The sequence below is a fragment of the Oncorhynchus gorbuscha genome, linkage group LG04 (genome assembly GCF_021184085.1).
Source record: "Oncorhynchus gorbuscha isolate QuinsamMale2020 ecotype Even-year linkage group LG04, OgorEven_v1.0, whole genome shotgun sequence".
NCBI classification, from domain to species: domain Eukaryota; kingdom Metazoa; phylum Chordata; class Actinopteri; order Salmoniformes; family Salmonidae; genus Oncorhynchus; species Oncorhynchus gorbuscha.
The window spans coordinates 49,419,654-49,446,976 of NC_060176.1; the positions used below are offsets into that span (position 1 = coordinate 49,419,654).

Consider the following 27,323-nt stretch of genomic DNA (forward strand, 5'->3'; position numbering starts at 1 on the left):
TTCACTGGAACCAAGGGGCCTAGCCCGAACCATGAAAAACAGCCCCAGACCTTTTTCCCCATCCACCAAACTTTACAGTTGGCACTATGCATTCGGGCAGGTAGTGTTCTCCTGGCATCTGCCGAACCCAGATTAGTCCGTTGGACTGACAAATGGTGAAGCCTGATTCATCAATCCAGAGAACGCATTTCTACTGCTCCAGAGTCCACTTTACACCACTCCAGCCGACGCTTGGCAATGCACATGGTAATTTTAGGCTTGTGTGCGTGCGGCTGCTCGGCCATGGAAATCCATGTCATGAAGCTCCCGATGAACAGTTCTTGTGCTGACGTTGCTTCCAGAGGATTTTTGGAAATCAGTGTTTGTCTATGGAGATTGCATGGTGGTGTGCTCTATTTTGTACACCTGTCAGCAACGGGTATGGCTGAAATAGCCAAATCCACTAATTTGAAGGGGTGTCCACATACTTCTACCAGTACACGCGTTTAATGGGATGAGAAATTATCTACTCACACATTATTATTGTTATTATTATTGTTTATTGCACAAGAAAAGATGTGAACTCCACATCCCGGATTGCCATGGTCTTATTCAAATCCATGTGTAAGGATTTGCACTTTTGAGTAGAAAACTATTTAAGTTATTTGAAATGAATTGCAAATGTTATGGGGGAGGGGGGGGATGTATGTACAGGTTGTGTAAATGGATGTGTATAACTTGATGTTTTAACTATGTAATTTGAGTTTTATTGTAAATTAAGTCTAAATTCTGTTCTGGTCTTGATTCTCTCTACTTTTTGAATAAACATTATCCACGTAAGAGCAGTTTGCCAAGACTTTATTCACATGTTGGCTGATTATTCTCTACTGTTAGTAAAATAGTATTCAGTTACTTTAGAAAAACATTTGATACAAAACTCATAACAAATATTTGTTATACATGTTTTAGTTGTAGAGAAAAGTAATTACACAGAACTGATAGATGACCCTTAAAAGCACAAAAGTTTAAACATACTTGAGGGATGGTTACCTTAAACAAATCCCAACAGCTTGAGCAGTTCAACACCTGATTAGTTATTGCATTGCCATAGATAATACAAAAGTCATGTATTTAATAAGAAGCAAGTCAATGTTTTAAAGCTAGTTCCATTACTAAACAGTAGCTACAAGGGTTTTCTCCAATGAGTTTCTGGCTCTTTGCCGAGTGTCCTCGTGGCTGGTGAAGGGTTAACGTCTTCTTGAGTCTGGCACTGGAGTAGGGACTAGAGTCGGGGTACTAGCTGGTCTCTAGGATTATGATAGGAGGCTGTACTCCAATAGTTGGAGATAAAGGGAACCTGTTTGCCTCGTATGGATTCATGGCAAAGACATTTGTGGAATAGGGAGTCAAGCTATTTGGAAAATGGTTACAGGGGTTAGGGTATGAGGGGTCAATCTATATGTGACCTGGGGAAGAGTATTCTGTAGCACGGGGAGTCCAGGTTTGTTTCCGATGTTTCCTCTGCTGACCAATCTTTGTCAGTAATGGTACCTAGATCACGTAAGGGGATGGGGTCAGTGATGAGAATGTAAAACAATATCATGCCATGAAAATTAAATGTATATCTTTCAACCCCAACCACTATATGGTCTGGCTAGTGCAATAACACACAGCTTACCTCATAGCTCAAACCTCTGGCCTTCCTGACAAGTTTTTCTAACGAAACAAGTTTTAAAAGAGACTTTGAGACAGATGAATATGATAAAGACATTCAAAGGGTTATTGTGTATTTTGACTTACTGGAGCTGCCAGACAAAGATATAATGAACCAAGCAGCAAAATGAAGGCGTTCATACTGGACATTCACCTGTGAGACAATGATTGTTTATTGACAGATATGACTAGTTTTGCTAACTTAGCTTGAGCATTTCCAATTTCAAAGGAAAATCAAGCATTCCATGAATAAATCATGTCATAAAATCTTAAGTGAAATCTGATGAGAGAAGGCCTCATCAACATAGCTTTACCTTTGAAAAAAACGAGACGTGCCATTAATACAGGCAACGAGTGGAGGACAGAGGAACCTCTTAAAGAAGAAGTTACAGGTCTGTGAGAGCCAGAAATCTTGCTTGTTTGTAGGTGACCAAATACTTATTTTCCACCATAATTTGCAAATAAATTCATGAAAAATCCTACAATGTGATTTTCTGGATTTTTTTTTTTTCTCATTTTGTCTGTCAGAGTTAGTGTACCTATGATGAAAATTACAGGCCTCTCTCATCTTTTTAAGTGGGAGAACTTGCACAATTGGTGGCTGACTAAATACTTTTTTGCCCCACTGTACGCTTTACGTAAAGTTAGGGTCCAGTCAGTAAGAAGTTTAGCACTTACACCAGCGGGCCCCGTGGCAACAAATTAATAAAACCAAAAGCTTACCTTGACCTGGAAGAGTTCCAGTGCTGTGTTGGATAGTCATAGCCAGCTAGCTAACATAGCATCCCTCTGTTTGAGCAGGGTGTCTGAGTAAGCTAAACTAGCTAGCTGCATTTGCGAGCTAAGTAAGTGAAACTGAATGTGAAGAAAAATGACAATCTCTATCTCTTCTTCATTTTGGAAAGAATGTATTTTTAAAAACTGTTCAACTGTTGTCTTTCTCTCTCTTTGAGTCAACTAAACACCAGATTGTATGCACTGCAGTACTAGCTAGCTGTAGCTTATGCTTAAGCTTATGATCTCTGATCCTTTGATTGGGTGGACAAGATGTTGATTCATGCTGCAGGAGCTCTGAAAGTTTGGAGGACGTCCTCTGGAATCTGTCATAATTAACGTGTAAGTCTATGGAAGGGGGTGAGAACCATGAGCCTCCTAGGTTTTGTATTGAAGTCAATGTAGCCAGAGGAGGACGGAAGATAGCTGTCCTCCAGCTACACCATGATGCTACCCTACCGAGTGCTGTTGAGGCTACTGCAGACCTTCATTGCAGAATAGTGTGTTTTAATCAATTATTTGGTGACATGATTATATTTAGTGTAGATTTACCTAAAAAATGATAACTTTTTAAATGTTTTACAATGTATAGGATGGTCTTCCCCTTCCTCCTCTGAGGAGCCTCCACTGCTCCTGTGTAAGCTGTAGCTCTGTAGTTAGCATTCTTTCAACACGCACTGTTAGTACTGCTGCAGCAAGTTCCATTCTTGGGATTGTCATCTGTTTCAACGGTGCTGCTCTTGCCTTTCCCATTATGAAAGCTAAATGCACGTGATCTTCAGAATTGGTCAGTCTCAGGTAGTTTACGTTGCAGTACCCTGATTCACTTGCATCACAGAAGTGGTACAGTTGGGCTGACTTGATCTGTCAAAAGTAATTTGGCTTAATGCACCTGTTTTTGCTGAAGGCCTCACTCTGCTGTAGGTCTACCAGCCATCTTTGCCATGATTGGATGTAGGCCTTTCATCATCCCATCCATAGTTAAGCTTACATAACTCCTGCAGGATGTGCTTAGAAATCCAAGCAGATCGTACACAGAACTAACAGTACACAGAATACCTCTCCTGGTAAAGGATTGATTATTCATGGCTACTTGAAACTTGAATGTTTCCTCTTCTACACACCACTGAACCCTCAGGGCTCATTCTAAAGGGAGGTGTTCTTTGTCTGAGTCGAGGTTCTTCACCTCCTTGACTCTCTCTGCCTCTTGAATCAAGGCCAACACAGAGTGGTTTGTTGCTGATCCATTTCATCAAGCGACAGTCTTGAATTGTTTGCACAGTACAATGGCTTGCCCTTCAGTTGGTACAGACTTCAAGCAGTCATCTACATGGAAGTTGTCTTTGATGGTGTCAACTGCTTCAACTGAGAAGCTGCTCTTGTTATCCTGTGCAGTCTTCTTCAGAGCATAACTATCACAACTGGATGAGTCCCCAAAACATATGCACTGTCATCCTGTACTCAGTACGACTCTGACTGACATCACTTCCTTAACACCTGTTAATCAACTTCCACAGTTCCATAAATGTTGGTGCAATTATCCCAATTAGCAGTTCAATGTCAATGTGAGATTTGAGATTACTGAACCTATACTTCTTTACTGCTTCTTGAGTGGGGATATGCTCTTTCATGACCAGGATTTCGCCTTGGGTGTACAACTCTGGTATTTCAATTAATTCTTTACCTTCTAGACTGCATACTTCGAAGCCAGTCACAATGGAGCTGTTGACTGTTTTTTCTTGTCCCATAGTACGCAGAAAGATTCTGTTTTTTATCCTCCTTCCCATGCAATTTTCTTTTTAAAGCTTTAGTGCAGAAGCTTGCACTGCTTCCTGGATATAGGAAAGGGCTTTGTTCGAATTGGATACTTTCACCTGCACTGGTATGATGGGAAGAGGAGTAGTGTGGTTTGCCAACCCGTGTTGCCTTGCAGCTCCAGTGAGACTAGTGCGCTGCTCATTGACGTTTTCTGTTTCTTTTCCTCCTTCACCTTTCCCGTAGCCTTCTTCCTTGTTTCTCTGTATGTGGATAATGTAGGTGGTACTGGATCTGTCTCCAAATCAGGACTTTAATTGTCTTTCTTCATATGCATGTATGTACTGAACTTCAAGTATTTTTTTTATGTTGCAGACAAAATTGCAGTTCAGATTAAAACTTGTCAGAACTCATTTTACACTATGTTGACATACTGTGTTGACATTATGTTGACATACTGTATACTGTATTGGATCTGACCCGTGTTAATAGATGAGCAATAGAGTTACTCTTCAACTTCATGCTTCAACTTCAGATGTTTCATGATTGTGATTTTGACTTCAGGACTTGTGTATATGACATATTGCTTGGACAACAATGTTACCAACCTGTCCCAGATGTGGGGGCAGCCTAGATTACCCCACAGCAGAGACATTCAGACGGATGAGGAACATAGTACATGAAGAAAAACACCTTCTTCCAAACACCCCATGAAATAACTCATCTTACTCTCAACAGGTAAGTTTGTATTTTAGTCAAAATCACATAACATAATCCTCTTAATTCTGAGTGACAGCAATGTGACCATGGTCAGTTTCTATGGAATTAACTCTGGTATTTATAGCTGAGCTGAAATTGTGTTGATTTGACTCCAGGATCTTCAGGTGGATGGACCACTGCCCTTCCATGTGGAGGGCATCCTAACCCTGCGGGCAAAACTCTCTTTGCCCTCATTCTTCGCCATACATGTGTATGTATGAGCAAGGCCAGGCCAAACCAGGTCAGTGCCACCATCTCACATGGTTTGTGATGACAGTATAATCCACGTTTTACTGATACATTTGTATTATATTTCTCCAGATGATATTTTCATACTGTACTGTTAAATCATCAATATCCTAGTGCTATTTTATTGATCTTCTTCTAGGTGTGGTGATGAGGATGAAGAAATTAAGGACATGTTCTGTTTCATTTGTAAATGCATTAAGACGTTTGAGGTGGAGTTCTCTAATATATTTAGAAATATTTAGAAATGTCACATTCAATAAGTAAAAGCTTTGTGATTTTTTTTTTTAACCACCTCAAATCTTTTTTAAAGTTCACCAGACAGCGATAACATTAGAATGCTCATGTCCATGGACAATGTATTCACAAAGTCACTGACAACGCAAAGTTACCTTCAAATGTTTTATTGTCGCCAACACAAACTGATGAAAAGTGAATGAGTGAAACAACACTGTGGTGTTGATACTGATTTAGGTAATTCTGTGATGTACAGTACACCACATTCAGTACATTTTTCTAAATCAATTTAAGTGATTGGGTTGGTGCAGGTGTCTTGCCCTTTTATTTAAGGGGGCATTGAATTACTTTCATAAAAAAATCATTTGTATGCAATTTCCCTCTTCAGTCGTCAGTAGGTGTCTCTGTCCAAGCCAGTAGGGATCCTTTGGCAGCACAAGTTCTTTTGTGGTAGACGTTTAGCAAGCTCCTGTTGAGGAGAGGGTATGAAAAAGGGGATCAGGTGGGGAATGAACTTCTAGAACATAGACCATCCAAACAAAGCACTTTGTAATGACTGATGATGTAAGAAGGGCTGTATTAATAAAAATGTAATTGGACACTTACCAGACTGCAGCACGGGCTCAAACTGTCCGGCCATGCAGATCTCCTCTTGCTTGGCGCGAATGCTCCTCTGGATGGTTGGGGGCAGGCCACGGGGGTTACGAGAGAAGATAAGGGAGTAACCATCCTCACAGCTTCCATCGTCCTTTAGGGTACGGCAGGCATAGGTGATGGCATAGTTTTCATAGTCGGTGTCAATCACCCAATAGTTGTCACCTGAGAAAAGAGGAGGGTATACTTTGAGTCTTGAGGGTGGCTTACTGTTAGTTGTTAATGATGTGTCTCTGTGCCTGTAAGTGTATAGGCATATTGTCTATAAGGGTATATTGTGGTCTTGTAGTGCTCTGTTGGTAGAGCATGGCGCGTGCCACACCAGGATTGTGGTTTTCGCCTCTAGGGCCACCGACACATAAAATTGCATGCACGCATAACTAAGTCGCTTTGGATAAAGCGCTGGCTAAATGGCATATATATATATATATATATATTTATTCAGAAAATGTACCTCCGCTGGACAGATAGCTGGCCAGGCCCTGGTAGTTCATGAACATCTTTCCAGGGTTGGCAGAGTCAGGCACAGTGTACTGGGCAGCCATGTCAGCGCACACAACCCAGAATCTGAAGATGGATGTCAATGGTGGAAAAAGCTATTGTAAAATACAGTACCAGTCAAAAGTTTGGACACGCCTACTGATTCAAGGGTTTTTCTTTATTTTGACTGTTTTCTACATTGTAGAATAATAGTGAAGACATCAAAACTATGAAATAACACACATGGAATCATGTAGTAACCAAAAAAGTGTTAAACAAATCAAATATATTTTATATTTGAGATTCTTCAATGACAGCTTTGCACACTCTTGGCATCCTCTCAACCAGCTTCAATTAACAGGTGTGCCTTGTTAAAAGATAATATGTGGAATTTCTTTCCTTCTTCAGAAGATAGCCCTATTTGGTAAAAGACCAAGTCCATATTATGGCTAAGAATAGCTCAAATAAGCAAAGAGAAACAACAGACCATCATTACTTTAAGACATGAAGGTCAGTCAATCCGTAACATTTCAAGAGCTTTGACAGTTTCTTCAAATGCAGTTGCAAAAACCATCAAGCACTATGAGGAAACTGGCTCTCCTATAGGGAGGAGGTCAGAGACCTGGCCATGTGGTGCCAGGACAACAACCTCTCCCTCAACATGATCAAGACAAAGGAGATGATTGTGGACCACAGGAGAAAGAGGACCGAGCGCACCCCCATTCTCATCGATGGGGCTGCAGTGGAGCAGGTTGAGAGCTTCAAGTTCCTTCGTGTCCACATCACCAACAAACGAACATGGTCCAAGCACACCAAAAACAGCCGTGAAGAGTGCATTACAAAACCTATTCCTCCTCAGGAGACTGAAAATATTTGCCATGGATCCTCAGATCCTCAGATCCTCAAAAGGTTCTACAGCTGCACCATCGAGAGCATTCTGACTGGTTGCATCACTGCCTGGTATGGCAACTGTTCTGCCTCCTACTGCAAGACACTACAAAGGGTAGTGCGAAGGGCCCAGTATATCACTGGGGCCAAGCTTCCTGTCATCCAGGACCTCTATACCAGTCTGTGTCAGAGGAAGTCCCTAGAAATTGCCAAAGACTCCAGACTCCTGTTCTCTCTGCTAACTCATGGCAAGCGGTACCAGAGCACCAAGTCTAGGTGCAAGAGGCTTCTAAACAGCTTCTACCCACAAGCCATAAGACTCCTGAACACCTAATCAAATTGCTACCCAGATTATTTGCATTGCCCCCCCCCCCCTTTTTGACACTGCTGCTACTCTCTGTTGTCATCATCTAGGCATAGTCAATTTAATAACTCTACCTACATGTACATATTACCTCAACTAACCGGTGCCCCCACACACCGGCTCTGTACCGGTACCCCCTTAATATTGTCTCGCTATTGTTATCTTACTGCTGCTCTTTAATTACTTGTTACTTTTATTTCTTATTCTTATCCACATTTTTTAAAACTGCATTGTTGGTTAGGGGCTCGTAAGTAAGCATTTCACTGTGTGGTCTACACCTGTTGTATTCAACACATGTGACTAATACAATTTGATTTGATGAGGACCATCACAGGAAAGGAAGTCCTAGAGTTACCTCTGCGGAAGAGGATAAGTTCATTAGAGTTACCAGCCTCAGAAATAGGCAAATAACCGCACCTCAGACACGTCTCAACATCAAATGTTCAAAGGAGATTGCGTGAATCAGGCCTGATTCAATATGGTTGAATTGCTGCAAAGAAACCACTACTAAAGGACACCAGTAATAAGAAGAGACTTGCTTGGGCAAAGAAACACGAGCAAGGGACATTGGACAGGTGAAAATATTTCCTTTGGTCTGATGAGTCTGAATTTGAGATTTTTGGTTCCAACCAACATGTCTTTGTGAGACGCAGAGTAGGTTAACGGATGATCTCTGCATGTGTGGTTCCCATCATGAAGCATGGAGGAGGAGGTGTAACGGTGTTGGGGTGCTTTGCTGGTGACTCGTATGTTATTTATATAGAATTCAAGGCACACTTAAACACCATGGCTACCACAGAATTCTGCAGCGGGACTATCAATAGTGGGACTTAGTGGGACTATCAATTGTTTTTCAACAGGACAATGACCCAATACACCTCCAGGCTGTGTAAGGGCCATTTGACCAAGAAGGAGAGTGATAAATCAGATGACCTGGCCTCCACAATCACCCGACCTCAACCCCATTGTGGTGGTTTGGGATGAGTTGGACCGCAGAGTGAAGGAAAGCAGCCAAACAAGTGCTCAGAATATGCAGGAACTCCTTCAAGACTGTTGGAAAAGCATTCCAGGTGAAGCTGGTTGAGAGAATGCCAAAGCTGTCATCAAAGATAGTGTACAAAGCTGTCATCAAGGCAAAGGGTGGCTACTTTGAAGAATCATGGTTACTACATGATTCCATATGTGTTACTTCATAGTTTTGTAAAAAATAGTTTAAAAAATAGTTTTAAAAAAATTAATTGAGTAGGTGCGTCCTAATCTTTGACTGGTACAGTATATACACTGAACAAAAATATAAACACAACATGCAACAATTTCAAAGATTTTACTGAGTTTCAGTTCATATAAGGAAATCAGTCAATTGAAATAAATAAATTAGGCCCTAATCTACAGATTTCACATGGCAGGGAATACACATATGCATCTGTTGGTCACAGATACCTTAAAGTAGGAGTGTGGTTCAGAAATCAGTCAGTATCTGGTGTGACCACCATTTGCCTCATGTAGCACGACACATCTCCCTCGCATAGAGTTGATCAGGCTGTTGATTGAGGCCCGCGGAATGTTGTTCCACTCCTCTTCAATGGCTGTGCAAAGTTGCTGGATATTGGCGGGAACTGGATCACGCTGTCGTACACGTCAATCCAGAGCATCCCACACATGCTCAATGGGTGACATGTCTGGTGAGAATACAGGCCTTGGAAGTACTGGGCCATTTTCAGCTTCCAGGAATTTTGTACGGATCCTTGCAACATTATCCATGGCATTATCTGTAAGGTTCTGATTTTCATACACGTGGTCTATGGTTGTGAGGCCAGTTGGACGCACTGCCAAATTCTCTAAAACGATGTTGGACGCAGCTTATGGTAGAGAAATTAACATTCAATTACTTGGCAACAGCTCTGGTGGACCTTCCTGTAGTCACCATTCCAATTCCACACGCCATCAAAACTTGAGACATCTTTGGCATTATGTTGTGTGACAAAACTGAACATTTGTATTGTCCCCAGCACAAAGTGCACCTGTGTAATGATCATGCTGTTTAATCAGCTTCATGATATGCCACACCTGTCAGGTAGATGGATTATCTTGGCAAAGGAGAAATGCTCACTAATAGGAATGTAAACAAATGTGTGCACAACATTTGAAATAAATATGTTTTTTTGTGCATGGACAATTTTAGGGACCTTTTATTTCAGCTCATGAAACATGGGACCAACACTTTACATGTTGCGTTTATATTTTTGCTCAGTGTAGTTACTCATCACAGATACAGTACTAGAATACAATTACGAGCAACATGTACAGGTAAGCCTTATGTTTTCACTCCAACAAACTGAATGACTAGGGAATGGCACATTTCTAAGAGTATTACCATTTCATCAGAAATAATCTCCAGCTCTCTTACCCGAACAGTGTGACACGGCCCTTGGAGGAGGCAACCATGGAGCCGTCGTCACCGATGGTGTACTCCGCTGAGATGTTGTCCTGGAGGAACAGACCCTCAGGGTCCTTCTTCTGCAGAGCGTACCACTTCCCTGCGTACTGGAGTGCACACGCATAAACAACAACAGGTGAGTTGAAGGGCCTTGCATGTAGGACTGTTGTAGCCTCGGCAATAATAATTTCCTGCATACTGGAGAGTGGCACAATATTTGTCTAACTGCGTACGGTAGTACTAGCACACATGAAACAGATAAATGTACTGCAACCTTGCAGGTAGGTCTGCTATAGACTACGTACTACACAACCTGTGTATTGTCGTCTGTACTCACTCTCTTGGGGTCAAAGTCCTCCTTGACTGTGAAGCTGTCCACCACACAGGAGGCAGCCCAGCTCTGCTCCAGACCCACCAGGAGCACGACCACCAGGGCGAGCATATGGAAATTCATTTCTAGAGGATACAGAAATTCCACGAGTAGAATTGTATACGCGTGTAAGAACAAATTAAAGTGATATGAGCATGTCTATTTTGATAGAGCACAATAGCTATTCCTCTCAATTGTTAACAATTCCAAATCATAGCTTGGTAAACTGACAAGCTGACTATGGTGGAACGTTTCAAAGTTTATCTCATCTTCTCTCAAAATGTCTCTACAAATTGGTCCCAGATAAAACTATTTACAAACCATTTTATAAAAAATGACAACGTTATAATATTTAACAAAGACAAATAATCAGATACATCTATATTAAGCAACAACATTTGAACAACATTCCCATGAAAAGTTCAAAAACTTACCTGTAATGGAACAAAGCAAGTGAAGTTGTAGGTATGTGTTTCTCTTCGACTGTGTTTGTCTTCTGTCTAGGATCCTTATATACCCAAGGAACAGACGAGCTCACTGATTATTTTCCCATTCTGGTCCTAAATCTAGAACTAATCCAGTTAACTAAATCCTGTAAGCCGTTCAATTGTCCCATGCAGCACTGAAATGGCTTTATGTAATTGTATCAGTGGTGTATAATAGTCTAAACTCAAAGAAAGCACATGTCTAGGGAATTAGTTCACTTCAGCCAAGCCAAAGTACTGTTTACACATGGGAATGACAATACTAGTGTATTTTAGGCTACATAAGTGTATTGTTAGATAGTTCCTTATTGACATGCAAATTAAATGGAAATAAATTACACATGTATTTATCACCAGTTGATATCACTTCCTTTGAACTGAATTTGAATAATATGAAGGATAAATAAAGAGGGACTTGATGTCAAGTTGGGGCAGCTGAAGTAAAAGTACCAATCAAACCTACCATTTACAAAGGGTGCCCAATTCTGGTCTTATTGTCACTTATTGGTCTTTTGACCAAGAATAGCCCTGAAGAAGATCTGATGTAAAAAGATCTGATGTGATTGGTCAAAAGACCATTTATGGGAAAAATATCAGAATTGGGCTGCCTGTGTAAAAGTAGCCATACTGTGCCTGTAAGCTACAGATGTGTGTGCTCAGTCCACTTGGTCAAGTTGTTTCAAAGACAATATTCTCACACTCTGTATCAACTGTGGGTGGGCTACCATTGTTTTACCTGTTAAGTGAGCAAAATATAATATCCACAAATTACATTCATACATTCTTCCATGAAAGACCCCCACCAAAATCCATCAGAAATCATACAGATAGTGATTCCATAGAGATAAAGATGTTGTAATCACACAATTTTGTGTAAAGACCATACACCTCCAGCCAATATATTTGTGGTGCATAATATATTATTATGGGGGAATATATTATTGTTTAAAGTTGAATCAATGTCATGCTATCCAAATGTTATCATGTTATGTTATGCAAATCTGCATGCCAATCATTGAAATGAGAGCATGATCAGTAGTCCATAATAACTTGCCCAAGAATACACGTTGTAAGAATACACGTGTTATGAAATGTCAAGGTCTGTGTGGGACTTTACATTCCTGCCCCTGGGTTAAGTCACATGGTCTGTTGCACCAGCTTGTTTCTGTAATCCCAGACAAAACGTTCTCGGGCAGGAGACTGCTGAAGCGCATTTCAAGATGGTTGTCAACACGAGGTTAAATGGGTGTCATGACCCTGTCGTTTGAATATTTTCTCAGTGAGGAAGGCAATACATTGGAACACGTCCATTAATCATTTTTAATAGTGCACTATAGTTGATAACAGGTAGGATGATATACATGCTATAATTAACCACTTCTGTCATTGTTGCTGCTTATATTTAGATTGGGGATGAGCTTGAATTACTGTGGCTTGGCACCTTTGCCTTTCAGCCATGCCAACATAACACAAACAGTGAGTGTCAGGTCAGATGTTTGCTTCACCTGAAGTCAGTTGTTGGATCCACTCCAATCATGACAGCAGACAGACCACAGCCCCCGTATTCACGTGCATGGCCATGACAGGGAAGACAGTAAGACTTTGTTTCTAATCAATATTTAATCATTTTTGTAATATCAGTTTCATAGTTTCTAAAAGTTTAGAAAGTACCCTAACATATATTTGAGTTGGCGGATGAAGATTTCTTAAGTGTGACTTTTTCTTATTCTATAATAAACCCAGCAAAAAAAGAAACGTCCCTTTTTCAGGACCCTGTCGTTCAAAGATAATTCGTAAAAATCCTAATTACTTCACAGATCTGCATTGTAAAGGGTGTAAACACTTAAACAGTTGTGAAAACTTAGGACACTAAAGAGGCCTTTCTACTGACTCTGAAAAACGGCAAAAGAAAGATGCCCTGCTCATCTGCATGAACGTGCCTTAGGCATGCTGCAAGGAGGCATGAGGACTGCAGATGTGGCCAGGGCAATAAATTGCAATGTCCGTACTGTGAGTCGCCTAAGAGAGCACTACATGGAGATAGGACGGACAGCTGATTGTCCTCGCAGTGGCAAAACATGTGTAACAACACCTGCACAGGATTGGTACATCCGAACATCACACCTGTGGGACAGGTACAGGATGGCAAAAACAACTGCCTGCGTTACACCAGGAACGCACAATTCCTCCATCAGTGCTCAGACTGTCCGCAATAGGCTGAGAGAGGCTGGACTGAGGGCTTGTAGGCCTGTTGTAAGGCAGGATGTCCTCACCAGACATCACCGGCAACAACATCACCTATGGGCAAGAACCCACCGTCGCTGGACCAGACAGGACTGGCAAAAGTGCTCTTCACTGACGAGTTGCGGTTTTGTCTCACCAGGAGTGATGGTTGGATTTGCGTTTATCGTCAAAGGAATGAGTGTTACACCGAGGCCTGTACTCTGGAGTAGGATCGATTTGGAAGTGGAGGATCCGTCATGGTCTGGGGCGGTGTGTCACAGCATCATCGGACTGAGCTTGTTGTCACTGCAGGCAATGTCAACGCTGCGAGTTACAGGGAAGACATCCTCCTCCCTCATGTGGCACCCTTCCTGCAGGCTCATCCTGAAATGACCCTCCAGCATGACAATGCCACCAGCCATACTTCTCGTTCTGTGCGTGATTTCCTGCAAGACAGGAATGCTAGTGTTCTGCCATGGCCAGCAAAGAGCCTGGACCTCAATCCCATTGAGCACGTCTGGGACCTGCTGGATCGGAGGGTGAGGGCTAGGGCCATTCCCCCCAGAAATGCCTGGGAATTTGCAGGTGCCTTGGTGGAAGAGTGGGGTGACCTCTCACAGCAAGAACTGGCAAATCTGGTGCAGTCCATGAGGAGGAGATGCACTGCAGTACTTAATGCAGCTGGTGGCCACACCAGATACTGACTGTTACTTTTGATTTTGATTCCCCCCCCCCCCCATTTGTTCACACATTATTCCATTGTTCACACATTATTCCATTTCTGTTAGTCATATGTCTGTGGAACTTGTTCAGTTTATGTCTCAGTTGTTGAATCTTATTATGGTCATACAAATATTTACACATGTTAAGTTTACTGAAAATAAACGCAGTTTCATGACTTCAAATCAAATCAAATCAAATCAAATCAAATCAAATCAAATTTTATTTGTCACATACACATGGTTAGCAGATGTTAAATGCGAGTGTAGCGAAATGCTTGTGCTTCTAGTTCCGACAATGCAGTGATAACCAACAAGTAATCTAACTAACAATTCCAAAACTACTGTCTTATACACAGTGTAAGGGGATAAGGAACATGTACATAAGGATATATGAATGAGTGATGGTACAGAGCAGCATACAGTAGATGGTATCGAGTACAGTATATACATATGAGATGAGTGTGTAGACAAAGTAAACAAAGTGGCATAGTTAAAGTGACTAGTGATACATGTGTTACATAAGGATGCAGTCGATGATGTAGAGTACAGTATATACATATGCATATGAGATGAATAATGTAGGGTAAGTAACATTATATAAGGTAGCATTGTTTAAAGTGGCTAGTGATATATTTACATCATTTCCCATCAATTCCCATTATTAAAATGGCTGGAGTTGGGTCAGTGTCAATGACAGTGTGTTGGCAGCAGCCACTCAATGTTAGTGGTGGCTGTTTAACAGTCTGATGGCCTTGAGATAGAAGCTGTTTTTCAGTCTCTCGGTCCCAGCTTTGATGCACCTGTACTGACCTCGCCTTCTGGATGATAGCGGGGTGAACAAGCAGTGGTTCGGGTGGTTGATGTCCTTGATGATCTTTATGGCCTTCCTGTAACAACGGGTGGTGTAGGTGTCCTGGAGGGCAGGTAGTTTGCCCCCGGTGATGCGTTGTGCAGTCCTCACTACCCTCTGGAGAGCCTTACGGTTGAGGGCGGAGCAGTTGCCGTACCAGGCGGTGATACAGCCCGCCAGGATGCTCTCGATTGTGCATCTGTAGAAGTTTGTGAGTGCTTTTGGTGACAAGCCGAATTTCTTCAGCCTCCTGAGGTTGAATAGGCGCTGCTGCGCCTTCTTCACGACGCTGTCAGTGTGAGTGGACTAATTCAGTTTGTCTGTGATGTGTATGCCGAGGAACTTAAAACTAGCTACCCTCTCCACTACTGTTCCATCGATGTGGATAGGGGGGTGTTCCCTCTGCTGTTTCCTGAAGTCCACAATCATCTCCTTAGTTTTGTTGACGTTGAGTGTGAGGTTATTTTCCTGACACCACACTCTGAGGGCCCTCACCTCCTCCCTGTAGGCCGTCTCGTCATTGTTGGTAATCAAGCCTACCACTGTTGTGTCGTCCGCAAACTTGATGATTGAGTTGGAGGCGTGCGTGGCCACGCAGTCGTGGGTGAACAGGGAGTACAGGAGAGGGCTCAGAACTCACCCTTGTGGGGCCCCCGTGTTGAGGATCAGCGGGGAGGAAATGTTGTTGCCTACCCTCACCACCTGGGGGCGGCCCGTCAGGAAGTCCAGTACCCAGTTGCACAGGGCGGGGTCGAGACCCAGGGTCTCGAGCTTGATGACGAGCTTGGAGGGTACTATGGTGTTGAATGCCGAGCTGTAGTCGATGAACAGCATTCTCACATAGGTATTCCTCTTGTCCAGGTGGGTTAGGGCAGTGTGCAGTGTGGTTGAGATTGCATCGTCTGTGGACCTATTTGGGCGGTAAGCAAATTGGAGTGGGTCTAGGGTGTCAGGTAGGGTGGAGGTGATATGGTCCTTGACTAGTCTCTCAAAGCACTTCATGATGGCGGAAGTGAGTGCTACGGGGCGGTAGTCGTTTAGCTCAGTTACCTTAGCTTTCTTGGGAACAGGAACAATGGTGGCCCTCTTGAAGCATGTGGGAACAGCAGACTGGTATAGGGATTGATTGAATATGTCCGTAAACACACCGGCCAGCTGGTCTGCGCATGCTCTTGATAGCAAAACAAGTGTCAGGAAAAAGGTGAAGCAAGTGCAATGTAAATGAAGAAAGAACAACAATTGAAATGTTTACCATGTATTTATCATGTAGCATTTTTGACATTGTCACGAGGCTGTGTAACTAGAGTACAAACATTACATTACATTTACATTTAAGTCATTTAGCAGACGCTCTTATCCAGAGCGACTTACAAATTGGTGCATTCACCTTAACTTAATTTACAATACTGCATTTGTGATGTTGCAGTTCTGAATCCAAAAAGCAAGCCATTATTTTGTATGCCATGTAAATAACTACAACATACTCTATCTGGTTTCAAAGTGAGGGTTTATGGGTTAGAGCGCACACGTCAATAAAATAACCGCCAGAGAGTTTTTGACCAAGTATGTACAGGAAGAAGAGAGTGGAACATTTCAGGAGCTGTGTGAAGAGCTTCACAGTAACTTCTTCCATTGCCTGCTCATTTCAAAATGGACTCTTCACTGGCTGTGGTGAGAGAGCAGAGAAAAGTAGATGTCAACTTTCTTTACAGAAACAATTAAGTGTTGGAATAACAATGCAGCAGTTTACTACCGTAGGTTATTATTCAGGCTATACCTAGAGAATATACATTACTGTACAAAAGTTTGGGGCCACTTAGAAATGTCCTTGTTTTTCAAAAAAAGCATCTGGAGCATCAGCATTTGTAGCTTTGATTACAGGCTCAAAATGTCCAGAAACAAAGAACTTTCTTCTGAAACTCATCAGTCTGTTCTTGTTCTGAGACATTAAGGCTATTCCATGTGAGAAATTACCAAGAAACTGAAAATCTCGTGCAACGCTGTGTACTACTCACTTCACAGAACAGTGAAAACTGGCCCTTATCCAGAATGGAAAGAGGGGTGGGAGGACCTGGTAAACAACTGAGCAAGAGGACAAGTACATTAGAGTGTCTAGTTTGAGAAACAGACACCACAAGTCCTCAACTGGCAGCTTCATTAAATAGTACCCACAAAACATCAGTCTCAACGTCAACAGTGAAGAGGCGACTCCGGGATGCTGGCCTAGGCAGAGTTGCAAGGTAAATTTCATATCTCAGACTGGCCAATAAAAAGAAAGGATTAAGATGGGCAAGAGAACACAGACACTGGACAGAGGACCTCTGCCTAGAAGGCCAGCATCCCAGAGTTGCCTCTTCACAGTTGATGTTGAGACTGGTGTTTTGCTCAGTTGTGCACCGGGGCCTCCCACTCCTCTTTCTATCTTAGGTGATTGTCCTGTTGAAAAACAATTGATAGTCCCACAAAGCGCAAACTAGATGTAATGGCGTATTGCTGGTTAAATGTGCCTTGAATTCTAAATAAATCACTGACAGTGTCACCAGCAAGCACACCCACACCATCACACCTCCTCCTCCATACTTCATGGTGGGAACCACACATGCAGAGATCATCCGTTCACCTACTCCGCATCTCACAAAGACACAGTTAGAACCAGCGGTTAGAACCAAAAATCCCAAATTTGGACTCATCAGACCAAACAACAGATTTCCACCAGTCTAATGTCCATTGCTCGTGTTTCTTGGCCCAAGCAAGTCTCTTCATCTCATTGCTGTCCTTTAGTAGTGGTTTTTTTGCAGCAATTTGAAAATGAAGGGCTGATTCACACAGTCTCCTCTGAACAGTTGATGTCGAGATGTGTCTTTTACTTGAACTCTGTGGAGCAGTTATTGGGGCTGCAATCTGAGGTGCAGTTAACTCTAATGAACTCATCCTCCACAGCAGAGGTAACTCTGGGTCTTCCTTTCCTGTGGCGGTTCTCATGAGAACCAGTTGCATCATAGCGCTTGATGGTTTTTGCTACTGCACTTGAAGAAACTTTCAACGTTTTTTAAATTTTCCAGATTGATTGACCTTCATGTCTTAAAGTAATGATGGAGTGTCATTTTTCTTTGCTTATTTGAGATGTTCTTGCTATAATATGGACTTGGTCTTTTACCAAATAGGGCTATCTTCTGCATACCACCCCTACCTTGTCACAACACAACTGATGGGCTCAAATGCATTAAGAGGGAAAGAAATTCCACATTTGATCTTTTAACAAGGCACACCTGTTAATTGAAATGCATCCAGTTGACTACCTCTTGAAGCTGGTTGAGATATTGCCAAGAGTGTGCAAAGCTGTCATCAAGGCAAAGGGTGGCTATTTTGAAGAATCTCAAATCTCAAATATATTTTGATATGTTTAACACTTTTTTGGTTACTACATGATTCCATGTGTGTTATTTCATAGTTTTGATATCTTCACTAATATTCTACAATGTAGAGAATAGTCAAAATAAAGAAAAACCCTTGAATGAGTAGGTGTGTCCAAACTTTTGACTGCAACCAGAGGTCTCTTCACAGTCCCCAGGACAAGAACAGGGGCTGGGAAACACACAGTCATAAATAGAGCCATGACTACATGGAACTCTCTGCCACCCCAAGGTTACTCAAGCTAGCAATAAAACCAGATGGTTTTTTATATAAAAGAACATGGCACGACAGGGACTGTGAAGAAACAAACAGACGTTTTTACATATTTTGTATTATATTTAGCGATTTATTGTATTATGTAGTGTCATGTACTGTATATTATGTATTTTATGTATTCTATTTGTTGTGTTTTGTTTCCTGTTTGGACCCCAGGAAGAATAGCCACTGCCTTGAAAGCAGCTAATTGCTGGATCCTAATAAAATACTAAGTACAACTAAGTTGACATTTTATTACAAATTTTCTGACAAATTATAATTGACCTCATCCCTAGTAACATGCATTTGTTTATTATAGTTTTACTACAACTTTGTGTATTTAAGTGAAGAAAATGCAGAAATGGTGTTAGTTGCTGACTAGACAGAGCTGGTCATTACAGTAATTAGTGAAGTTGACAGGAACAGATCAACCGTCATCTTTGAAATGAAATGGTATAATGAATTATTCTATCCCAGGCGCAATTTAGACGTTGGCCACTAGATGGCAGCCCTGTATGTGCAAAGTTTTAGAGTGATCAAGTGAAATCTTGCATATCTATTCAAAATGTTGTATCAAGACTGCCCAAATGTGGCTAATTGGTTAATTCATACATTTTCAAGTTCATAATTGTGCACTCTCCTCAAACAATAGCATGGTATTCTTTCACTCTAATAGCTACTGTAAATTGGACAGCGCAGCTAGACTAACAAGAATTTAAGCTTTCTGCCCTATCAGATATGTCTCTGTCCTGGGATTCTTTTTGTTTCTTACAACCTCATGCTAATCACATTCGCCTATGTTAACTCAACCTCCCCGTGGATGGGACACCAATCCTGAAATAGAACTTCGAAATGGATTGCCAAGCATGTTCAATCTTCGCAGGGTAGATTAAAAATGATGAATATTACACATCCTCACACAGGTACTTGAATAAAAGGCTTTAAAATCTCAATCAACATTTTATATATTGTAATGAATACAATTCCCAATGCAGACAACAACAATTTATTTCTTTCAGTTGGACGTAGAGTCTCTTGTGGAATTCTGTTTTTTGTTCTTGTTTGTTTGTTTTTGAGTATCTTTTGAGGCTCTGTGTTTCTGTCAGGACCCGGTTACGAACCCGGGTCTCCGGAGTGAGAAACAGTCACTAAACCAACTGAGCCACGAATAGTCGGCAGAACCCAGAAGATGAGGCAGACACAGCAGTACTTGAGACGGTGTATTTAATGAAGTAAAAAGTGAAGTCCTTCAGGAAAACATGTAACTCCACAACCTCAAAAGGAATTCCACAAGAACAAAGGTAATCCTCCAAGACAAAAAGGTAAATCCACAAGGTGGAAGGTAAAGCACAAAAAGCCTCAAAAGATACTCAAAAACAAACAAACAAGAACAAAAAACAGAATTCCACAAGAGACTACCGGGATCAACAAGAGTTCACAGAGTACTAGGGCTGGGTGCTATCATACAAACACAGAGCAAAGAACTGAGGAAAACAAAGGGTTTAAATACAATCAGGGGAAACGAGGCACAGGTGCAAATAATAATGGGGATCAAGGGAAAACAAAAGGTCAAAAGGCACAATGGGGGTATCTAGTGACCAAAAACCGGAACAACCCTGGCCAAATCCTGACAAAACCCGCACACTGCTCTTGCTAGTATCACTGCTCTTTATTAAGGTTTACGTATCGGCCTCAAGGCCTTCGTCAGAGCTGTCATCTTATTAAACAGCAATAAGGATGTGCAAGTGACTTTTCAATTTTGACCATTTTAATTCATAGCAATGACAGTAAAGTACTTAATTGTTGCCCAGAAATGATTTGATATTGAGATAAAAATGGCTGCATTTGACCTTTAAAGCTAGAATCCTTAATGGTGAAACAGACATGTCTGTTGCAACATTACAACAACAAAGAAGTTACTGCTAACAAAGAATACAATTTTTTTCCGCCTTGGACATCATTACACGGCAATACATGCAAACATTTTTACCATCCTGCGCGACGACGCTCCTAAGTTCGGCAACAAAAACAATAACAACCATGGCCAGTGGCGCTGTTTCCCTCTACTTCGGATTCCAGCTTTAATCAAAGATATTCTACTTTCCTCTCAGCTTTAAATGTTATCGCCTCTAGCAGGAACTGGCTGAGGGCTAGTTATGTATACTACAGTAAAACAACCTGGCACAGCAGATATGTCATCAGTGGTTTCCAATGGAACTGGCTGCTGGGGAGATAGGCCTAGTACTGAGGAGACGGGTGGAGTTGTTGGCTGCTCCATAATGGGTATGGGGTATGGGCTCGGGGGAAGAGTTGTGCCCACATGGAATTCTTGGATTGTCGCTGTGTCAATGATTGATGGAAGAGCCGTCGTGAGCATAGACCTTATATGGGTTATGACATCAGAAGTCAGACTGGGAGAATCAGTCACTGTGATTATGGCTGGATGTTGTGAGGTAGTCTCAGTTTCTGTCCCATTTAGTGAGTCTGCCGATGAGGCTTCAGTTCCAAGTGCAGTTTGTGAAGCGATCAAAGCATCATCAACCTCTGAGGCTGTTTCAGAGGGTATAGCATCGCTTTCTTGCGGATCGGTCTCCTCCTCTGTGTCTGGTATTGCAGTCTCAGCGCCAGTGACCATTGGCTGACCATTGGCTGTCTGTGGTGCTACGCCAATGTTCTCAGAAGACTCGTTGGACTCAGAAGACTCGGAAGATTCCAGGCTGTCAGCCATCAGGTTTCTGAACTGGAATCCATGCAGACTGACCTGTTTTCAGAAATATAAATACATATTTTAGTGTAGAAACATAGCATAGCACACTTTTTTACACAGTCTGTTTTTACTGACTTTGTGTCATTGTGCACATTATAGTGCAATAGTGACAGATTTATAAGAACAAATATTATGGAAAAACAACATGGGCGTTCTTACTGGTTTTGAATAAGATACTGTCACCACAAAGAAAACACAAAGGGTGGTCCACAGAATCTCCTTTTTCATTTCCATCATTTCTGAAAGAGTCAAATAAATGTCAACGTTGTTATATTTTTTACATAGTAAACTTCACAAGTATTGGTGAGAAACAAAGGTTTGTGGAATACATTATAATTTAACATAATTATTTCAACACTAAATGACAAAGACATGTATGTTATTCTAAGAATTACCTTGATTAGGTTGAGTATCCCCTTGTCTTCAGCATGAAAAGGGAAGGGTTTTACAGTCCCAATGAATACGAATTTAAAGATAATGTTCCTGCAGTACATCCAATGCTGATAGGATGTATGAATGAACAATAGACGTTATTTGAATGGGGCATGCTTATATGCATGATGTGGTGCGTGGGATCAACCAAGTGTCACTATGATAATTAATTTCCTTTGCTGACTCATTTCCATGGCAATACTGGTATACCCTTTAGTCTTGTCTATATTTTAAGAATGGAAAGCTCAACATTAAATCCTTCAAAGTGTTAAATTAGAGAGAAGCAGAAATAACACACAGACAGATGAGCCAATGTCATTTGAAGACAAAGCTACAGTATAAGCCTGGTAAACATGTTGTTGTGGTTCCATAATTCCAGTGTAAACGGCGAAAAACAATTGTATACTTTTAGAAAAGCTTCCTTCGTGACGCAGGGCAATATTCTGTCAAGATTCTAGTTATTAAAGCAAACCGCCAAACCAAAGGAGCATCCTCATTCCTGAGGGGGGCGGGACGCAATTTATTTGAGTGACCACAAAAGCAAATAGACCAATACACATTTCGCCTGAAGCAGAGAAGGCAAAATGTATAATCTTTATGATATAAATACAATTGTGGTATTTTCCCCCAAAGTATGTACAGATACACTGTAAAATCACACAATTTCACAAACACACAATTTCATATGAGTTTGACTAATCTATTGCAGATAATTGCTCTACATCCAACAGTAAACAGAAATATGCAGAAAGTATAATAAGACCCAATAATTGACAATGTGGATGTTTATTTAATAGTCATAATAACATAAAAAAATTCCCACAAGCCCATCCTCCCCAATTAAGATGCCACCAACCTCCTGTGATACAGTAATTTAGTTTAACCTCCAGCTGTGTTCAATACAAAACACAAGCAAATAAAACTGACATTATAATCAATCAAGTTGTGTCTGATCGAGTTGTGTGAGGATCTGTGGCGATCAAATTTTTCACAAGCGCCAAATACAACAGACCGTACAGGGAAATGCTTACCTACAAGCCCGTAACCAACAATGCAGTTTTAAGAACATACCTAAAAAAAAGCAAGATAAGAAAAACTAACAATTAAAGAGAAGCAGTAAATAACAATAGCAGGGCTATATACAGGGGGTACCAGTACAGAGTCAATGTGCGGGGGCACCGGTGTTGAGGCAATTGAGGTAATATGTACATCTAGGTAGAGTTATTAAAATGACTATGCATAGATAATACCAGAGAGTATCAGCAGCGTAGAAGAGGAGGGGCAAAGCAAATAGTCTGGGTAGCCATTTGATTAGATGTTCAGGGGGCTTTTGGCTTGGGGGTAGAAGCTATTTTAGAAGCCTCTTGGACCTAGACTTGGTGATCCGGTACCGCTTGACATGCGGTAGCAGAGAGAACAGGGTGGCTGGAGTCTTTGACAATTTGTAGAGACTTCCTCTGACACCACCTGGTATAGAGGTCCTGGATGGCAGGAAGCTTGGACCCGGTGATGTACTGGGCCGTACGCACTACCCTCTGTAGTGTCTTGCGGTTGGAGGCTGGGCAGTTGCCATACCAGGCAGTGATGCAACCCATCAGGATGCTCTCGATGGTGCAGCTATAAAACCTTTTGATGATTTGAGGACACATGCCAAATCTTTTCAGTCTCCTGAGGTCAAATAGGTTTTGTCGTGCCCTCTTCCCTACTGTCTTGGTGTGGTTGGACCATGTTAGTTTGTTGGTGATGTGGAAGCCAATGAACTTGAAGCTCTCAACCTGCTCCACTACAGCCCCATTGTTGAGAATGGGGTAGTGCTCGGTCCTCCGTTTCCTGTAGTCCACAATCATTTCCATTGTCTTGATCATTGTTGAGGGTGAGGTTGTTGTCCTTCCACCACACAGTCAGGTCTCTGACCTCCTCCTTATAGGCTATCTCCTCATTGTCGGTGATCAGGCCTACCACTGTTGTGTCGTCGGCAAACTTAATTATGGTGTTGGAGTCATGCCTGGCCGTGCAGTCATGAGTGAACAGGGAGTACAGGAGGCCCCTGTGTTGAGGATCAGGGTGGTGGCTGTGTTGTTACCTACCCTTTCCACCTGAGGATGGCCGTCATGAAGTCCAGGATCTAGTTGCAGAGGGAGGTGTTTAATCCCAGGATCCTTAGCTTAGTGATGAGCTTTGAGGACACTATGGTGTTGAACGCTGAGCTGTAGTCAATGAATAGCATTCTCATATAGGTGTTCCTTTTGTCCATGTGTGGAGTGCAATAGAGATTGCATCATTTGTGGATCTGTTGGGGTGATATGCAAATTGGAGTGGGTCTAAGGTTTATGGGATAATGGTGTTGGTGTGAGACATGACCAGCCTTTCAAAGCATTTCATGGCTACCGTAGTGAGTGCTACAGGTCGGTAGTCATTTAGGCAGGTTATCTTAGTGTTCTTGGGCACAGGGACTATGGTGGTCTGCTTGAAACATGTTGGTGTTACAGACTCGGACAGGGAGAGGTTGAAAATGTCAGTGAAGATGCTTGCCAGTTGGTCAGTTCATGCTCGGAGTACACATCCTGGTAATCTATCTGGCCCTGTGGCCTTGTGAATGTTGACCTGTTTGAAAGTCTTACTCACCTCGGCTGCAGAGTGCAGGATCACACAGTCGTCCGGAACAGCTGATGCTTTCATGCATGTTTCAGTGTTATTTGCTGTGAAGCGAGCATAGAAGTTATTTTGCTTGTCAGGTAGGCTCATGTTACTAGGCAGCTCTTGGCTGTGCTTCCCTTTGTAGTCTGTAATAGTTTGCAAGCCCTGGCAAATCTGCCGAGCATTGGAGCCGGTGTAGTATGATTCGTTCTTAATCCTGTATTGACACTTTGCCTGTTTGATGGTTTGTCTGATGGCATAGCGAAATGTATTATAGGCTTCCGGGTTAGAGTCCTGCTCCTTGAAAGCGGCAGCTCTACCCTTTAGCTTAGTACAAATGTTTCCTGTAATCCATGGCTTCTGATTGGGGCATGTACGTACAGTCACTGTGGAGATGACGTCATTGATGCATTTATTAATTATGCCAGTGACTGATGTGGTGTAATCCTCAATGCCATCGGAAGAATCCCGGAACATATTCCAGTCTGTGCTAGCAAAACAGTCCTGGAGATTAGCATCTGCTTCATCTGACCACTTTTTTATTGACAGAGTCACTGGTGCTTCCTGCTTTAATTTGGGTTTGTATGCAGGAATCAGGAGGATAGAATTATGGTCAGATTTGCCAAATGGAGGGTGAGGGAGAGCTTTGTACACGTCTCTGTGTGCGGAGTATAGGTGGTCTAGAGTTTTTTTCCTTTTGGTTTCCTGCATTTAAGTCCCCGGCAAATAGGAGCGCCACCTCTGGAGGAGCGTTTTCCTGTTTGCTTATGGCTGTATACAGCTCATTGAGTGCGGTTTTAGTGCCAGCATCGGTCTGTGGTGGTATGTATACAGCTACGAAAAGTACAGATGAAAACTCTCTAGGTAGACAGTGTGGTCTACAGAATATCATGACATACTCTACTTCAAGCGAGCAAAACTTTGATACTTCCTTAGATATTGTGCACCAGCTGTTGTTTACAAATATGCATAGGCCCCCGCTCCGTGTCTTACCAGAGGCTGCTGTTCTATCCTGCTGATAGAGTGTCTAACCCACCAGCTGTACGGTATTAATGTCATCATTCAGCCATGAAACATAAGATATTACAGTTTTTTAACAGTTTTTATGTCCTGTTGGCAGGATAAACGTACTTACAGATCATCCCATTTATTTTCCAGTGATTGAACGTTAGCTAACAGTATGGATGGCAAAAGGCAGATTAGCCACTCGTCACCTGATCCTAACAAGGCACCCTGATCGCTTTCCGCAAAGTCTCTGTTTCTTTCTCCAGCGAATGACGGGGATGAGGGCCTGTACGGGTGTTTGGAGTATATCCTTCCCGTTGGATTCATTAAAGAAAAATTATTTGAGGTGAGTAATCGCTGTTCTGATGTCCAGAAGCTCTTTTTGGTCAGAATAGACGGTAGCAGCAACATTATGTACTATATAAGTTACAAACAATGGAATAAAAAATATAAAAATAGCACCGTTGGTTAAGAGCCAATAGAACGGCAGCCATCCCTTCCGGCGTCATCGTCACTATCTGTGGGATGAACTGGGGAAAACTACCTTGAATCAGTGCAGTCGGATTCTCAGAAGCCGTTTTTACATCTCAGGTGTTTTCTCCAGGGATGTGAATGAAAACACCAGGGTGAATGGGGATGGGAGGAAAAGTCAGGTCATTGGGGAGGAGATGGCATGTTGACATCTGAAGTTGTATTACGTGAATCAGTGTCATCTACCTCCCCTTTAACCCACCGTTGCCCATCCCAGTGGCCGCCTTAGATGGGAATACACAGATGGGTCCGGGAAGTCCCTCTGCTGCCTCCTCCCCCAAGTCTGGGTTCTGTCCTGGAGGAAGTAGAAAAATGGGCATACAGGGCGGGATGGAGGCTGAACTGTGTGGTTGGCCACCGGAGGCAGAGGGCAGAATGAAAACTCTGGGCTGCTCCTTAGAGGCTGTGAAAACATAGACCGGAGGGATGCCATTTTCTTGTGTGGGCACACAGGGCAGGCCTCCACTTTGGTCTGTGTCCCCATCCCCATGTATAGAGTCTGAGGGTTGGGGGAAGTTGGCTCAGGCTGGAGGGAGGCAGAGTGCCAAATAAGGTATCACAATTTCCGCTAAGGAAACAGGGAAGGTATGCACATCCAGTGATAGGTGGGACAGTGCCCTTGATAGGAGGGATAGAGGGGAGTTGTTGTGTCTGTCTGGTTTCTCTTGTGGGGGTGATGGTGTGGTTCAGAGCAGTGAAGGAGGGACAGGTTTGGGGATGTGGCGAGGGGGCAATGGAGGGTCCTCAAAGTAAAAGGTGGGAGTGAAAGAGTCATAGTCCCTGTCCCTGGAGATCCAAGGGTCTTGACAAGGGTAATCTGTGCATCTGTCATAGCGGATGAGGTTTTCTGCTGTTTCAAATTTCTTTACGTGTGTATATGATGATATGAGCGGTTGCGTCCTTGTGATTTTGAACGTTAAATGTGAAGAAAGGGTCACTTATGGGGTAACTGAGGGAGAATCCAATCAAGATCATGAAAAAGATTAAACCACATCCTTCTGTAAAAAAAAGGAAACCCAATTTTATCCCCTTTAGAAATTAATCAACAAAAGTATAAAATGAATCACAGTGTCATATGTATAATTGAAGATACAATAATTAAATCAGAACAGATGGCTATCTTGAAGAAAAAAGTCAACATTACCCTTAAGAGATGACAATCCAGATTGAGTCGTTGCTTATCTCATAGAAACAATCGTGTTGTAAGGATAGGACAGGGCTACAGTTATGTTTTATGCATGTAATCAAAGAGTGTGGACGGGTGTTTGAGGTGTGATGGTACATTTTTCCATGTTTCACTGCAGGCCCATCTGAGGGGTGACACACCCCTAAGGTTACAGACTCCA

General features: G+C 42.2%; 1 protein-coding gene and 1 long non-coding RNA gene across 2 annotated transcripts; both read right to left on the reverse strand.

Annotated features, from left to right (window-relative positions):
- Positions 1 to 5,614: 5,614 nt before the first annotated feature.
- On the reverse strand, positions 5,615 to 11,230 carry LOC124033256 (purpurin-like). Its single transcript, XM_046345239.1, has 6 exons — positions 11,091 to 11,230; positions 10,624 to 10,742; positions 10,257 to 10,393; positions 6,572 to 6,684; positions 6,070 to 6,282; positions 5,615 to 5,932 (listed from the first exon to the last, which is right to left on the reverse strand). The coding sequence occupies exons 2-6, from the start codon at positions 10,738 to 10,740 to the stop codon at positions 5,922 to 5,924; spliced, it is 591 nt and encodes a 196-aa protein (XP_046201195.1). The 5' UTR covers positions 10,741 to 10,742; positions 11,091 to 11,230; the 3' UTR covers positions 5,615 to 5,921.
- An 8,972-nt stretch (positions 11,231 to 20,202) lies between these two features.
- LOC124033258 lies at positions 20,203 to 21,895 on the reverse strand. Its single transcript, XR_006838345.1, has 3 exons — positions 21,768 to 21,895; positions 21,532 to 21,611; positions 20,203 to 21,366 (listed from the first exon to the last, which is right to left on the reverse strand). It is a non-coding gene; the product is annotated as an uncharacterized LOC124033258 (long non-coding RNA).
- Positions 21,896 to 27,323: the final 5,428 nt, after the last annotated feature.